Genomic DNA, 17,314 nt, shown 5'->3' with positions numbered 1-17,314 from the left:
ACTACTGCCATTTCAAAAACAATTGAAAAATGAGCTTTTTTGCCAGATATTATGATCAGTAGGTATCTGTAGTTATTGTTCACACCTACCTGACCCTGATGCTATAAATGACATGCTGGGGTCAGGGTAGAGGGCCCTGTTTACCCTCATGCTTAATACATGACTTTTAATATCACCTGATTTGATAATTCCATGACTCAAGTAATTTTACTAGGTTTCTTTTGACTTTTCATTGTGGAAGTTTTCAAACATAAAGAAAAATTGAGAAGATAGTATAATGACCTTTATCTTAAATTTCAGTTCCTATCCCTCACCATCTGTCTCCTTTCTCCTACTTCTCTGGATTCTTGAAGCACATCCTAGACTTTGTATCATTTAATCTATAAATTTTTCATAATGTTTCTCTAAAGAGGGTTACTAAAAAAATGCCATTGTTGAACACAAAACAGAAATTAACAGTCACTGTTTAATATGTAAATAACTATTTGGTATTCTCATTTCCCTGATTGCTTCATAAATGCTTCATTTTTTTGTTTGTTTGTTTGTTTGAATCAGTACTGAAATAAAATGTACAATATACATTGCAATTGGTTGGTATATCTCATGAGACTATTCAACTTACTTTAGGGATTACAATACTAAGTGAGAAAATTAAATGAAAATGCCCTTTTCTGTGTTTTCTGTTTTTACATGGTCAGGTATCCTGGCCACCAAAAGAGTCCTACTTTCGGCTATTAGAAAAGCTGCTGCTTTTAATTTGTTACCCATTCCCCCATGGCAAGTAGAAAGGTGTGAAAACCAAAAGAAGGTTTTGGGTTTTTTTGGTTGGGTTTGGGAAGAGTGTCTAAGGTCATGTGAGTGTCTAAGGTAAACATTTTTTGTCATAGAAAAATGTCCTCATTTTACCCCATTCATAATCTATAAATTGATCATATTTTGATATTTCTGTATTTAATTTACTAACAGATTGTTTCATTTTTTAAAAATAATGTTTTCTGTATAGAAATATTTTTTGATTTCTTTTGTGAACCTGATACTATAAAAAGTGAGAGAATACAAACAATTCTTAATTATTTTTCAACAGATTATGCTAGGATTAACAAGTCATGAAGCACATTTCTCCCTTTTAAGAGAAGAGGTTCGGTTTGGTGGCAAGAAGACACAAAGGTAAATCATGCTGTATATATCTTGGAAGACAAAACAATTTAAATTAAGAATATTAATCCAATTTCTGGCCAAGATGGAGGCATAGGTAGACATACTGTGCCTCCTTGCACAACCAAGATAGAGACAACAACAATTTAGAAACAGAATAACATCCAGAACTGACGGAAAATTGATCTGAATGGAAGTTGGACAACCAAGAAAATAGACATGTTCATCCAGACCAGTGGGAGGGGCAGAGTTGGGCAGCCGGGCGCCGGTCGATGCACAGAGAGCAGAGAGCATTGGGACTGGGGGCGTGAGGCATCCGGGGCATGCAAGACTGCAGCAGGTGGGCCCTGAACACACAAGTGGCAGCTGGCAGACCCTGGCCGAGGGGTGGCAACTGGCAGACCCAGCAACTCGGCAGTTGTGAAGCAAGGCACTGAGCACAACCCAGGATCACAGCGCTGGGAAATAGAGCCTTGGGGCACTGATTGAGGATACCTGTAGGGATTGAGGAGCAGGGAGGGACTCCCAGCCTCTCAGGACAGGTCCTTGGAGGGTCCCGCAGCATGCACAAGCCCACCCACATGGGAATTGGCACCAGAGGGATCAAGTTTGCTTGGGGGAAGCAGCGGAAGGGACTGACGTCCCACGGACAGTGAAGCAAGCACTATTGTTCCCTCTCCGTTCCTGTCCCCACATACAACGTCACAACCCAGCTACTGGGGTGCCCCGCCTTGGTGAACACCTAAGGATCTGCCCCTCACCATAATAGGTGCAGCCAGACCAAAGTTAAAAAAACAAAAAAGACGGCTCAAACAGAATTGAAAGCCCCACAACCAGTACTTTTAAGCGACCGAGAAATAGCCAACCTATCAGATGCACAGTTCAAAGTACTGGTGATCAGGATGCTCACAGAATTGGTTGATTTTGGTCACAAATTAGATGAACAAATGAAGGCTACAATAAGTAAAATGAAGAAAAATGCACAGGGAACCAATAGTGATGGAATGAAAGCTGGGTCTCGCATGAATGGAGTGGACCAGAATGAAGAAATAAGAATTCAAGAAAAATGAGGAAAGGCTTAGGAACCTCCAGGACATCTTTAAATGTTCCAACATCTGAATTATAGGGGTACCAGAATGGGAAGGAGAAAAGCAACAGATTGAAAACATATTTGAACAAATAATAGAGGAGAACTTCCCCATTCTGGCAAAGGAAATAGATTTCCAGGAAGTCCAGGAAGCTCAGAGAGTCCCAAAGAAGTTGGACCCAAGAAGAAACACACCAAGGCACATCATAATTACATTAGCCAAGGTAAAAACGAAGGAGAGAATCCTAGAAGCAGCAAGAGATAAGGAGACAGTTACCTACAAAGGAGTTCCCATCAGACTGTCAGCTCATTTCTCCAAAGAGACCTTTCAGACAAGAATGGGCTGGGAAGAAGTATTCCAAGTCATGAAAGGCAAGGACCTACATCCCAGATTGCTCTATCCAGAAAAGTTCTCATTTAGAATGGAAGGGCAGATAAAGTGCTTTTCAGATAAGGTCAAGTTAAAGGAGTTCATCATCACCCAGCCCTTATTTTATGAAATGTTAAAGGGACTTATCTAAGAAACAGAAGATAAAAAACATGTATAGTAAAATGACAGCATACTCACAATTATTAACAACCACACCTAAAGCAAAACCAAAAGAAACTAAGGAAACAACTAGAACAGGAACAGAACCACAGAAATGGAGATCACATGGAGGGTTAGCAACAGGGGAGTGGGAGCAGGAGTTGGGGGGGAAGGTACAGAGAATAAGTAGCATAGATGGTAGGTAGAAAATAGACGGGGGAGGGCAAGAATAGTATGGAAATGTAGAAGCTAAAGAACTTATAAGTATGACACATGGACATGAACTAAGGGGGGCGTGTGGGTGGGAAGGGGGTGCAGGGTGGAGGGGAACGAAGGGGGGGTAATGGGACAACTGTAATAGCATAATCAATAAAATGTATTTAAATAAAAATAAAAAGTAATCCTTGGTGTTTTGTTTTGTTAGGGATGGCATTGAGTCTGTATATCCTTTTCAGGTGCTGTTTATATCTTGATATTGTCTTCTAGTCCGTTAGCATGTGGTGTCTACTTTCTTCCAGCAAAATTTTGTAGTTTCAGTGTACAAGTCTTTTGATTCATTTTTTCCTTCTTTATATGTACCATGCTGCACATTACATCCCCGGGACTTCTTTAACCTATAATTGAATTTGTAGCCTTTGGCCACCTGCACTCATTTTGCTCCCTGCCTCCCCCATCCACCTCTGGGCACCATCAGTCTGTTCTCTGTAACTCTGAATTTATTTTTTGCTTCTGGCTTTTTTTTTTCTTTTGTCTTCTTCGAGAAGTTTATGACTATGTGTTTTATTCTTTTGGTTGGTATTGTAAGTGGAATTGTTTCTTAATTGCCTTTTTGGAGTCTTTGTTGCTGCTGTGTTAGAACACAACTAATTTTTGTGTTTTGGTCTGCATCTAATAAACTCTTTTTTACTAGTAGCTCTTTTGTGGATTCTGTGGGATTTTATATAGAGAGAATTTACTCCATCTGTAAATAGAGATAGTTTTACTTCTTCTTTTCCAATTTTGGATACCATTTATATGTTTTCTTGCCTTAGTGCCCTGGATAGGGCTTCCAAAATAATGTTAAGTAGCTGTAGTGAAAATGGGCCCAGATCTTTAGTCTTTGTTCTTGATCCCTAGTCTTCGACTATTGAGTCATTTAGTATGATGTTAGCTGTGTGGTTGTTTTTTTTATATATATAAATTCCCTTTATTATGGAAGTTTCCTTTTATTCCACTTTGCTGGGTATTTTTACCATGAAAAGGTGTTGAATTTTGACAATTTTTTTTTCTGCGACACGATTGTGGGATGTTTTTTCCTTTGTTTGTTAATATGGTGTATTAACATCAAATTTTTTCTTATGTTGAATCATCTTTGCATTCCTGGGGTAAATCCCACTTGCTGTTGGTGTATAGTCCTTTTAATATACTATTATTAGCTTGTATTTTTACTTGTAATTTGAGTACAGATGAACAGCCAGGAGTATAAGCCAAACCAGGGCAAGATAAGCAGTGACAGTAAAACCAGATACCAGGACCAGTAAGTAGAGACTCAATTGAATCTTTATGGGCATTTCATTCAGATGCTGGCAATTTGGGAAGACGGTGGGTTATGTACCCCCAAATTCCTCTCAACATCTCATTTCAGGTCAACCCTTTTTATAGGGAGAAGGAAAGAGTACGTAAGGGATTTAGAAGAGGGTGAATTGGATAAGAGTTGCCTTATCTCTTATTTGAGAGATAGTTTAGCTAGTATTTAGCTAAATAGTAGCTAGAGTACTAACTACCTATGAAGGCAGTTTACCTAGTATTTATCTCTTGATCAACAATTCTTTGTCTAACTTCCTGGAACACAATGGCTCAGATACCATCTCCATTGCTCATAGACGCCCCCTCCTCCTACCACCCCTTGGGGCAAAAAGGTTGAATTGCTTGTCAATCTCCTGGTGTCATGCATTCCAGTTCCTGGAATTATAGCTTTCCACATGCATCAATCACTTAAGCCTGTCAACTATAATTGAAGCTAAAATCTTTAATTCTTGAGTTCCCTTACCAATAGTTCCTCACCATTGAAGCCTTGGACTATACCGCAGTACATATAAAAGTATAAACTCAATTTATCTGTGTGCTGTCTGCTGGTGGACAGTCTTAAATGGGCCAGATCTCATGGTTTCTTACGTCTACTGTGTGTTACTTAGGCTTTCTTCATTCTCAGAGTCCTTCCACAGAAAGCATAATGTAAGCCAATTATTTTTAAATTTATGCTGTATGTATTGTAATTGCAGTTATATTTTATCTTTACATCACCCTGCAGCTTACATATAAATTGTATGCGTTGAATACAAAAATTGTCTTCTAATGATAAGTTTTATTTTAAGTCTTGCTACATTTTTAAGTTTGAACCTTAAAAACATAATTAACTCTAAATATATATATATACATATATATAATTAACTCTGTGTTGATCATCTGACTAATTACAGGGTATGTGCACCAGAAGAAACCACATTTCACCTCTTACACTTGTCTTTAATGAGGGAATATATTGACTATGAGTTTTCAGTGTTAAAAGTAAGTATTAACTATATCTGTGGACCAAAGATGTGTATGCAGAAAGTTGCACAGGGCTTGACTTTTTTTTTCACATTTTACTCTAGGACAAGATCACATTTAAATATGATATTGAAAGGATAATAGATGATTGGATTTTAATGGGATTTCTTGTTGGCAATGATTTTATCCCTCATCTACCTCATTTACATATTAATCATGATGCACTGCCTCTTCTTTATGGAACATATATTAATATCCTGCCAGAACTTGGAGGTAAAGTTTAATATTCATTTGTGGCTACTTTAACTTAGCACTCAGCTAACTCTAAAAATGTCACTCAGGTCATTAGATTATTACTTGCACAACTAAAGTAGGAAAAAATTACGGGTTTCTTTTGATTTAAGGCTCCAAACTATAAGGTTACAGTTTTCAATAGCTCATAAGCTAAGAAAATAGCCAGAATTATGCAGTCTCATTTATTGATACCTAATTAATTTCTGCCTTTAATTGTTTAAGAAACTCAGTAGACATTGTTGTTTTCACTTAGGTTCTTTCATATTTAAACATAGAAATTCAGTTTTTCTGAATGGGTCGGCATTAGAATATTTAATATGAAGGAAAGATTTTTCAGTTAAAATAGGAAATTCACAAACAGTGGCGATACTGAAGAAAACAACAGAATAGCAGGATATTAGTCCTTTTCTTCTCCAGGTAACATATCAAATGATTACATTCTAGACCATATTTAATTTAAATAACTGTTATAATATATTGGAAATGTAGGAGGACTATTATTATGTGAACCTGGAATTTCTTGTATTTTGCTTCAGATAATATTTATTGTATATTATTGTAACAGCAAGTTCATAGAAACTAGAGCCAGTTACATGTAGTCCAGTACAGTGTTTTTCTGATTAGTAGAGTGTAACATTCAACATTTTGTAAAAAGACGTTTGTTGAATTGTTTAGAAAAACTGCCAGCTTTTAGTCCAAATTTAGATGTTATTTCTTTTAGGTTATATTAATGAAAGTGGGCATCTCAACTTACCTCGATTTGAGAAATACCTTGTGAAATTATCAGATGTAAGTAACCAGAAGTTTTTGTTTTCCTGTCCCAGGGTCATTGTAAGTGGTCACTTAGCAATTACATAAAAGCAGAAGAAAAAATTTTTGTAATTATTATCCTATTGGTCATTCTATATAAATAAATTTACATAAATTATATTTATTTGCTTTTTTTTGTAATTTTCAGAATAGTAGACAAGGTCTCCATGTGCATAAAAAACTACATTCTTTGATTTCCTATACCCCAGAAGCAGTCCATGTTAAAAGTTTGATTAGTATTCTTCTGTACATACCTAAATGATTTTTAAATGAATTTAAATATTTCTGTTCAGTTTGATCGGGAGCACTTCAGTGAAGTTTTTGTGGACCTAAAGTGGTTTGAAAGCAAAGTTGGTAACAAGTACCTCAATGAAGCAGCGGGTGTTGCAGCAGAAGAAGCCAAGAACTACAAGGAAAAGAAAAAATCAAAGGTGTTCATTTTTTTAGGTGTCCTTTCATTTTTTTACCTGTAAAGGTAAAACTGATATTCCTTGTATCTCATTTTCTTTCTTATGATTTTGGGGTTGCTTCATTTCATTTTGATTTCTTCTTCTGTACATACATTTTAAAAATTGTTTTGGTTTCTCTTTCTCTATTAGATCCTATGATTTAAATCTAATCTTTAAAAATCAGTTTTTTATTTTACCCTTGAAGAAGAACATTGTGTTTCCTTTGCTCTCCTATTCTTTGTTTCTTTTTAAAGATTTTACTTATTTATTTTTAGAGAGGGGAAGGGAGGAAGAAAGAAAGGGAGAGAAACATCAGTGTGTGGTTGCCTCTCGAGTACCCTCTACTGCAGGTCTGGCCAGCAATCTAGACATGTGCCCCCAGTGGGAACTGAACCACCTTTGGTTCGCAGGCCAGCACTCGGTCCACTGAGCAACACCAGCCACGGCTTCTCTCCTATTATTTTAAAAGTGTAGAAAACATTTCTAAATATAAGAGCCCAGAAATGAGTTATCTTTTTTTATTTTAATTAATTGTTTCTTAAATTTACATTGTTTTATTGTTGTTCAATTACAGTTGTCTGTATTTTATCCCCACCCCACCCCACCAATTAGTTATCTTTTTTTTTATTTATTGGGGTGACACTGGTTAACAAAATTATACAATTTCAAGTGGACAATTCTATAGTACATCATCTGTACACTGTATTGTGTGTTCACCACCCCAGGTCAAGTCTCCTTCCATCACCATTTATCTCCCCATACTCTCCTCCATTTTTCCCCTCCCCCAGCAGAAGGAAATTCTTTTTTTTTTTACTTTAATTGTTGTTCCAGTGCAGTTTTCTGCTTTTTACCCCCATTCCAGCCCAACCCCCCCAGCTTTCCCCATCTCCCTCCTGTTTCCACTCCCCCCCTTTCTATTGTCCATGTGTCCTTTATACTTGTTCCTGCAAACCCTTCCCCTTTTTCCCTGAAACTCCCTCCCCTCTCCCCTCTGGTCACTGTCATCCTGTTCTCAATTTTAGCATCTTTGGTTATATTTTGCATGGATGTTTGTTTTGTTGATTAGGTTGCTGTTAAAGGTGAGATCATATGGTATTTGTCTTTCACCGCCTGGCTTATTTTGGTTAGCATAATGCTCCCCAGTTCCATCCATGCTGATGCAAAGGGTAGGAGCTCCTTCTTTCTTTCTGCTGCATAGAATTCCATTGTGTAAATGTACCATAGTTTTTTGATCCATTCATTTACTGATGGGCACTTAGGTTGCCTCCAGAACTTGGCTCTTGTAAATTGTGCTGCTATGAACATTAGGGTGCACAGGTGCTTTTGGATTGGTGTTTCAGGGTTCTTAGGATATAATCCTAGCAGTGGAATTGCCAAGTCAAAAGGCAGATCCATTTTTAGTTTTCTGAGAAAATTCCATACTGTTTTCCATAGTGGTTGTACCAGTCTGCATTCCCACCAACAGTGCATTAGGGTTCCCTTTTTTCCATAACCTCTCCAACACATGTTGTGTGTTGGGTTGTTTATGATGTCCATTCTGATCAGTGTGAAGAGGTATCCCACTGTGGTTTTAATTTGCATCTCTCTGATAGCTAGTGATGCTGAACATCTTTTCACATGTCTCTGGATCCTCTCTATGTCCTTCTTGGAGAAATGTCTGTTCAAGTCCTTTGCCTGTGTTTTAATTGGGTTGCTTGTCTTCTTAGAGTGGAGTTGTGTGAGTTCTTTATATATTTTGGATATCAAACCCTTGTCTGAGGCATCACTGGCAAATATGTTTTCCCATACAGTTGGTTCTCTTTTCATTTTAATGCTGTTTTCTTAATGTGTGCAGAAGTTTTGTGTTTTGATGAGATCCCATTTGTTTATTCTTTCCTTTATGTCCCCTGCTCTAGGGGACATATCAGTAAAAATGTTGCTGTGTGAAATATCTGAGATTTTCCTGCCTATGTTCTCCTCCAGCACTTTAATGGTGTCACAATTTATATTTAAATCTTTTGTCCACCTTGAATTTATTTCTGTGTATGGTATAAGTTGGTGGCCGAGTTTCATTTTTTTGCATGTAGCTGTCCAGCTCTCCCAACACCTTTGTTGAAGAGGCTATTTTTACTCCATTTTATGTTGCTGTCCCCTTTGACAAATATTAATTAACCGTAGAGACTTGGGTTTATTTTTGGTCTCTGTGTTCTGTTCCATTGGTCTGTCTGTTCGTTTTCCAGAAACTTTTTGACTTCTCCCCTAAGTTCATTCTTGACCCATTCATTGTTTAATAGCATGCTATTCAATCTCCATGATTTTGAGTGTTGTGGGTGTTTTCCCTTGGGGTTGGTTTCTAGTTTCAGTCCCTTGTGGTTGGAGAAAATGCTTGATACGATTTCAATTTTCTTGAATTTGTTGAGGCTTGTTTTGTGTCGTATCATGTGGTCTATCTTTGAAAATATTCCATGTGCATTTGAAAAGAATGTGTGTTTTTGCTTCTTTGGGATGATAGGCTCTCTATTTATATATATCGGTTAAGTCCATTTCATTTAGGACATTGTTCAGTGCTACAATATCTTTGTTGATAATTTGCTTGGAAGATCTCTCCATTTTCGACAGTGGGGTGTTGAAATCCCGTACTACAATTGTGTTGCTGTCAGTATCTTTCTTGAACTCCTCCAAGATTTTCTTTATGTCTTTTGGGTGCTCCTATGTTGTGTACATATATATTTACAATGTTTATGTCTTCTTGGTGGATTCTTCCCTTGAGTATTATGAAGTGATCTTCTGGGTCTGTCTTTATGGCCCTTTGTTTGAAGTCTATTTTGTCTGATATGAGTATTGCTACCTGAGCTTTTTTTTTTCCTGTCCATTTACTTGGAAAATTTAGCCCTTAACTTTCAGTCTGTGTAGGTCTTTTGTTTTGAGGTGGGTCTCTTGTAAGCAGCATATGTGGGGGTCATGCTTTCTTATCCATTCAGCTATTCTATGTCTTTTGATTGGAGCATTTAATCCATTTATGTTTAAGGTTATTATGATAGGGACTTACTCATTGCCATATTCGTACCTGTGTTCCTCTCTCTCTCTTTCTCTCTTTTTCTTCCTTTCCTTAAAGCAGTTCCTTTAGCATCTCTTGCAGAGCTGGTTTGGTAGAGGTGTATTCTTTTAGACTTCTTTTGTCTGGGAAGCTTCTTATTTGGCCTTCTATCTTGATCAAGAGCCTTGCTGGGTAAAGTTGCCTTGGTTGTAGCCTTGTGGTTCTCATTATTTGGAATATTTCTTGCAGTTCTTTTCTGGCTTGAAGTATTTCCATTGAGAAGTCAGCTGCTAACCTTATTGGGGCCCCCTTGTATGTTACTTCCTGTTTCTCCCTTGCTGCCTTTAAGATTCTCTGTCTTGGAATTTTGCCATTTTAATTATGATGTGTCTTGAGGTGGGCCTCTTTTGGTTCCTCTTGATTGGGACTCTCTGTGTTTCCTGGGTTTGTGTGACTTTTTCTTTCATCAAGTTAGGGACGTTTTCCATCATTACCTTTTCAAAAAGGTTTTCTATCCCTTGCTCTTCTTCTCCTTTTGATTTCCCTATTATATCGTTATTACTACGTTTCATATTGTCCTGTATTTCCCTTAATCATTCTTCATTCTTTCTGAGCCTCTTTTCCTTTTCTTGCTCTTCCTGGGTGTTTTGTCTACCTTGTCCTCCAGCTCACCGATCCGATCTTCTGGTTCATCAATCCTGCTTTTGATTTTTTCTACTGTTCTTCAGTTCAGAAATTGTATTCTTTGTTTTCTCTTGGCCCTTGTTGATACTTTCTATTTCCTTTTTTATGTTGACATAGTTTGCAGTGAGTTCATTGTATTCCCTGTAGTTTCTGGTAGTTCTCTGTGAGCTCTTTGAGCTTCCTGATAACCATTGCTTTGAACTCAATATCTGATAGTTCACTTGCCTCTGTTTCATTTAGCATTCTTTCTGAGGCTTCCTCCTTTCCTTTCTTTTGGTGTTTATTTCTTTGTCTTCCCATTCTTGTTAGCCTCAGCTTCTTAAATTGATCTGTTCTGACTCCCTGGTTTATGGTGTGAGTTTCTCAGGTAGAATACCTATGAGATTCAGTGGTCCCGTCTCCTTGATCTCCCGAGGTCACTGGTCTTGGGCTGTTGTTTATGTTGGCTCTGTGTTTGTCTTTGGGTTTTGATTGTTGTTGGGTCTTTCTTTGGTGGGTCCTTCCCACCAGCTGGTTAACTGAGGGTCACTCTGTTTACCACCTCTCGTATTTTGTGCTGCTGTGGACAGGTTGTGTTGAAGCTGGTTCTTCTGTGTGTACAAGGTTTTGGGGATTCCCTCTTGCTCTTGTTCAGTTGTTTTTTCTGGGTAGTTTTTTCCACTACTTAGTTGTATTTCCAGATAGGTCTTGGATTGAGGTTTGTTTGGTTTCCACTCTCCTTCACCTTCTTCTGTTGTTCTCTGTTGGTGGTTCCTTTGTTGGTGGATTTCCTCTTCCAGCAGGTATCCTGGTGTTCACTGCTTCTACCTACTCTTTTTTGTGATCAGTTGGAGGGGGAAGGCAAAATGGATTAAGACAAGAGTGCATTCTATGATATTTACAGTAGTAGCCTGTATAGAAGAGATAGGAAATCCTTTGGCTCCTATCTCCTATGTACAATATTAACTGTGATCTTCTACCCAACTAGCTACTTTTTAGAATGGGTGGAAAGAAGATAACTCTTGTTGGGGAGGGAAGGATTTTGAGTTGGATCTAGAAAGCAGTGAGCTTGTGGGAGGTCAGATTCTGAGGTAAAGTGAGAGTAAAGGATAGAAAATAGGTGCAGTATGTGCGAGAGAATAGAGTTAAACACAACAGTAATAGAGTTCAGGAAATTGTGAAGTGGGCTAAGATCTGGGAAGGGTGCTGTGTAGTATTTATAAGTGTATGGAGCAGCTATTATTTACAATAATAATGGAGCAACAATCATATGACAGAATGTATGTGATCTGGATAACAAGAATAGGAAGTATAGGACTGTGAGTATTGTGCTAATGGAACCCAAGTGAAGTGGAAGACAGTAGATTAACAGTACGCTATGAAAGAGAGAATAAGGAAAACCTGTCAAACAATGCAATTTAACCAGCCAAGCAAAGAGGACTAAACAGAAAGAGGAATACAAAAATACTGATAAAAGATGTAAGAATAATGAAAATAATAATAATACAAATATGCAGTAACTTGCAGGTTCTGTGTAATAGCAAAGTGAAATTTTCTCACCGTCTCAGCTGTTGGGATGACCCCTCTTTGGGTCCAACTCTGGTCTTTTCACAGTTCCAGGTTTTTTTGTCTCATTTGTGGGAATTCAATAAGAAAGAAAGAAAGGAAGGAAGGAAGAAGAGATAATATGGGAAAGAAAGGGAGAAGGAATAAAATAAGAAATAGGGAGAGGGAAAAGGAGCTGAAAGATAATAATAATAATAAAAATAAAACAAAATAAAGAAGTACTTAAAAAAAAAGTCTCTTGCTGACTTCAGACTGGTAAAACTGGTTTTGCTGGTCTTCCTGGCTGTAGCAGGCTGAGGGTAGATAGGTTTAGCTTTTCTCCCTTCCTGAACTGTGCTCAGTCAGCCTCCAGCTCAGTTTCCCAGCAGCCTGTGGTCCCTCAGGTCCCACAGGTTCAGGCGTGCACTCTCTCTGAGGCTATGAGTGTGTGCTCCAGTGTGAACACTGGGTTCCTGTCCCTGGGGCTTTGGGTGTGGGCACCAGGCCTTCCTCAGAGTGCTCTCTCCTTGGGGCTATGGATGTGGGCTCCGGGGTGGGTTCAGAGTCCTCTCCCCAAGTCTTTGGGTGTGTGTTTGGGGCCTTCTGCAGAGTGTACTCTCCCCGGGTTTCGGGCGTGGGCAATTGGCCAGGCTGCCTCAGGTCCTTCAGGTTCGGGTACACACTCTTCCTAGGGCTACGGGAGTGTGCACGGGGCCTTCCGTTCTACCTTGGGAAGCAGTGAGGCTGGGTGGGGAGGAGCCTGGAATGGCTGCTGCAGGAGAATTCCCCAAACAGCTGAGCATCTCTTGTTTCACTTTCTCTTTTTGAGAAATTCCTCCTGCTTAAGCCTGCATCTCCAGAGCCTGGCCTCTCCACAGCCCAATTCTTCAACCAGACCAGGGACTCACCTGGTCAGGGCGCCTTATAGCCCAACTCTCAACTCTCCCCAGCCTGTGTCCACAGACTCTGCAGGTGCTCACAGCCCCTGTGTGTTTGCTATTTAGTCTTTATTCCCCTCTCTGGGACTTCAAGCAACCAGGTCTCTCCTGGTGCTGCTCAAACCTTGTTTGGCAGGGGAGAGAGCCATTGACCAGCTTTCTCCCAAGAACCCTGTGGCAGACCCAGTGGGTGCCAGGCCTGCGGCTGCAGCTGCCCTAGTTTCCGAGCTGGTCCTAGGTACCTTGTTGTCCTGAAGCACTCTCCTTACCCTCTGGCTTTTCAATGTCCTCTACAATTTTTGGTCTCCTATCTTCATACATGCTGGGATATAATGGGTTGTTGGCTCTGTTCCTCTGTAGATCGGGTAGGTTTTTCTCCCTTTTGTAGCAGGGAGTGGGATCCACCCCCTCCTTCCTCACCGCCATCTTCAGTCTCTAGTTACCTTTTTAAAATGTGGACATTTATAGCATTTAATGTTATGAGACATTGATTAGATCAGTGATTTTTCTGCAGAAATAATTTGCATATAAAATCATGTATATAATACTGTAATAGGCCAGGTTGAGTGATTAATAGCACAATATCTTATAAATGTTTGGTGCTCAATAAATGAATAATAAAATTAGTTAGAATATGCTAGTACCATGTAAAACATCTCTAATAAGGTCTAAAGAATGTCTTACATGTGTTAAGTTGGAAAATAAACCATTTCTGAAAGTTTCCTCAGCTTACCTATAATTATTGTATTCTTCAGAAATTGATGAGTTCCTGTGTTCTCCTTGCTGTACTGGTTTTAATTAGGACTCTTGCACCAGGAAGAGCAACTATCTTGATTTTTCTTTGGTAAAGTCCTTTAATTGCATAGGTTTTTCTTAGTGGAACTTAGCTGCATTCTACTTTGCAGTGTTTCTCTTAAGAAAATAGCCTCTGTAACCTTTTTTTTTTAAATCCTCACCTGATGATATGTTACTGATTTTAAAGAGAGAGGAATGGGAAGAGAGAGAGACATTGACCATTTGCTCCCATTTGCTCTCTGAACAGGGATAGGACCTGCAACATGAATATGTACTATGACTGGGAATCAAACTTGCAACCTTTGGGTGTATGGATGACACTCCAACCAACTTAGCCACCTGTCCAAGGCAGCCTCTGCTTTTTGGAACTTGAATTCATGAAACTTACATAATAGTCAGTAATTACTGGCTCTGCCTACCTCAACTCAGTCCTTAAACGTCACATGTGTTCCAAGCAAAAGTGGTTAACAGTAGAGACACTGGTGAAATGAGAGGAGCTGGAGGGTCTGCCTAGGCACATAAAGTTGGCAGAGGCCCTAGTTCACCTGAAGAAAAGGAATTAATGAGGATAGGGAGTATGAAGAACAGTAATGAGAGTCACTGGCAGTAGATAGGCAGTCAGAAAATAGAGGAGAGAAAAAATGAAATCACAAGATAAGGAAAAGATAGGAAGGAGATGATGAGATGGAAGAACTATAGAAAAGCAAATGAGTTGCAAAGGAGAAAAATTTAGAAGTGGAGGGTAGGTAATAGAGCCAAGAACGACGGGATCCAGAGACAGAGAAATAGGTGACGTTTATAATTATTGTGTTTCATCATAATTAAATATAGTTTGTTAAAGATAGTCCAGAATTTGATGCATATGAATGTTAAGATTGCTGTGGCTGGTATGGCTCAGTGGATTCAGTGGTGGCCTGTGAACCAAAGGGTCACTGGTTGGATCCCCAGCCAGGGCACATGCCTGGGTTGTGGGCCAGGTCCCCAGTAGGGGCCACATGATGGGGCAACTACACACTGATATTTTGCTCCCTCTTTGCTTCCCTTCTCCTCTCTAAAAATAAATAAATAGTATCTTAAAAAGAAATGTTAAATTTGATAAATTATGAAAGGATTTGATGTTGATTGTATCTTTTTCTCTAAGTGAAATATTCTTGAAGTATTTTCTCATGAAACACATGCAATTAAATATATTTCTTCTTTATAGTTATGACAATTATAACATATTTTTGAGAGGCTCAAATGTTAAGTTCTACATATAGCTTTAGAAAATAAGTTACGTGAAACCAGAAACATTTACACAGAATTTGGAAATTATGTTTTAAAATAAACTTCTATAGTGAGTCACTTAAGGATCATTCCTTAATTTTTAGCATATTTTTAAATATCCTTGTGAAATGTCTCACTTTGAAATGTAGTTTGCCATTAATTTCATATTGATCTGTAATTTTCATAGGGCCAGGAAAACTCCGTATGTTGGGCTGCTTTAGATAAAAATAGAGAAGAAGCAGTAACTTCTAAGGGTGAGTACAAAGTGCATTTTATTTATTATTTTTTTAAGATTTTATTTATTTATTTTTAGAGAGGGAAGGGAGGGAGAAAGAGAGAGAGAGAGAAACACCAATGTGTGGTTACTGGGTGCTGTGGCCTGCAACCCAGGCATGTGCTCTGACTGGGAATCAAACCTGCGATGCTTTGGTTCAGAGCCCACGCTCAATCCACCGAGCTACATTTTAGCCCAGCCAGGGCTCCAAACTGCATTTTAAATGTTACTTTTTGGACAGAATGGTTGTCATATCTTTATTTTATTAGTACTAATTCAATAATGTTGGATGGAACCGATTTCAATGATAGCTTGTAAACATATGCTTTCATACATATTTATCAAAGCTTTAAATGGAGAAACAAAATATTCTTAATTATCAGCCACTATGTTTCTGGCCTTTTTTTTTTTCAGACAATTTAGAAGATGAGACAGAAGATGATGACCTCTTTGAAACTGAGTTTAGGCAATATAAAAGAACATACTACATGACGAAGATGGGAGTTGACGTCGTGTCTGAGTACGTTCTTGCCAGTTCTTACTATACCTGGAAAAAACTAAATTTTGTAGTTCTTCGTAGAATAGCATAATTTTGATAGTTAAGGTGGTGAGAAAGAAGGATTTTTTGGTTTCATAAATTATTCTCAATCTTTCAACTGGTATGGCTTTAGAAAAGGTGATATTAACTGGCATGTGTTGAATTCCTATGATAAAAATTGCAGAATAGAAAATTGTTAATTTTTTGCTTTTGTCTTCTCAAGCTCACATCACGCTTACCTCAAAGGCTACCTGGCTTAACCCTAGGTTAATACCTACTCTGAAAGATTCTTAAAAGCTTAATCTCTAGAATGGTGGCTTTCGTACTTTTAAACTGCAGCCCGTAGTATGAATTACATATGGTCACATTTTACTTACTTAAATTAATAGTTATAAAGTGCTTATCAAGTGCAAAGCACTATTTTAGGCATTTATATATGTTAACTCATTTAATTTTCAAAAACAATTCTTTAAAATAAGTAGGATTATTATTATTATTGTGCAGTAAAGGAAATTAAGGAATGGAGAGGTGCTGAAGGTAACACAGGTAGTGGCATAGCCAGGATTTGAACATGGGTAGTCTGGCTTCAGAACTTATGCTCTTAACCACTAGATGAGGCTGCTTCCCTATTAGTAAAATGAGTTTCATGAAATGCTGTGTATCCTTATTATATGTGATATTAGATATTTTCTATTTTATTGTTAGTCTTTTTGAAGTATAATAAAGCAGTAAGTATTAGATCTTTTCTAGAGACTGCCCAGGGATAGACTGGGCAAGCTTTCAGACACTGCTTTATATACTGTCACACTTTCTTCTAGCCTAGACACTGTCTTTCAGAAGTGTCTGTATTTATACTGACCTCCAGTAAGTAGAGATACAGGAATTCAGGTACAGTTCACCAGCTCATGTGAAGGTTTGTCAGTTGGCGTTAGCATGTAGGACGTTTCAGACTTGAGAAGTAAAATATTTATAATAGTTAAACCTTTAATCTTTTATTCTTTAGTTCTTATTTCCTTGATTACAGTTACATAGAACTACAGTACCTGCAGTTGGCACTAAATGCTTAATTTGATAGGTAACTAGTCTTTGCTTTTATTTCTCTTTTTGTATACTAAAATGTAGACTTATGAAAATAATGTACCATTTATTTGCCTAGCAAATCAACAAATCTTTTAAAATTGTTGTGTTCATTATTGGTCCATAGTGGTGGTACAGCTCTTCCTTATTTACTGGTGAGAATATAAATTGGTAAAATTATTTTGGAAAGTACATATCCAAAGCCTTTAAAATATTTATCCCTTTGATCCAATAATTCTACTTGTTAATCTCTTTTAAACAGGGACAACTGTAATTGAACAACAATAATAAAAAAATTTAAACTTAAACAGAAGTTTTTATACACAAGGATGTTTATTACAGTGTTTTA

General features: G+C 38.0%; 1 protein-coding gene across 2 annotated transcripts in view; it reads left to right on the top strand.

Annotated features, from left to right (window-relative positions):
• XRN1 (5'-3' exoribonuclease 1) overlaps positions 1-17,314 on the top strand; it is a 158,772-nt gene that overhangs the window by 29,357 nt on the left and 112,101 nt on the right. For both annotated transcript variants that reach the window (XM_028504430.2, XM_036018321.1), the window contains exons 6-12: positions 1,085-1,167; positions 5,231-5,318; positions 5,405-5,573; positions 6,316-6,383; positions 6,698-6,835; positions 15,264-15,330; positions 15,765-15,870. In XM_028504430.2, coding sequence (XP_028360231.1) covers positions 1,085-1,167; positions 5,231-5,318; positions 5,405-5,573; positions 6,316-6,383; positions 6,698-6,835; positions 15,264-15,330; positions 15,765-15,870 — 719 coding nt within the window. The remainder of the gene's footprint in view (positions 1-1,084; positions 1,168-5,230; positions 5,319-5,404; positions 5,574-6,315; positions 6,384-6,697; positions 6,836-15,263; positions 15,331-15,764; positions 15,871-17,314) is intronic.

This window comes from Phyllostomus discolor, chromosome 2 (assembly GCF_004126475.2).
Source record: "Phyllostomus discolor isolate MPI-MPIP mPhyDis1 chromosome 2, mPhyDis1.pri.v3, whole genome shotgun sequence".
NCBI classification, from domain to species: domain Eukaryota; kingdom Metazoa; phylum Chordata; class Mammalia; order Chiroptera; family Phyllostomidae; genus Phyllostomus; species Phyllostomus discolor.
This window is presented reverse-complemented; position numbering and strand designations above follow the sequence as displayed.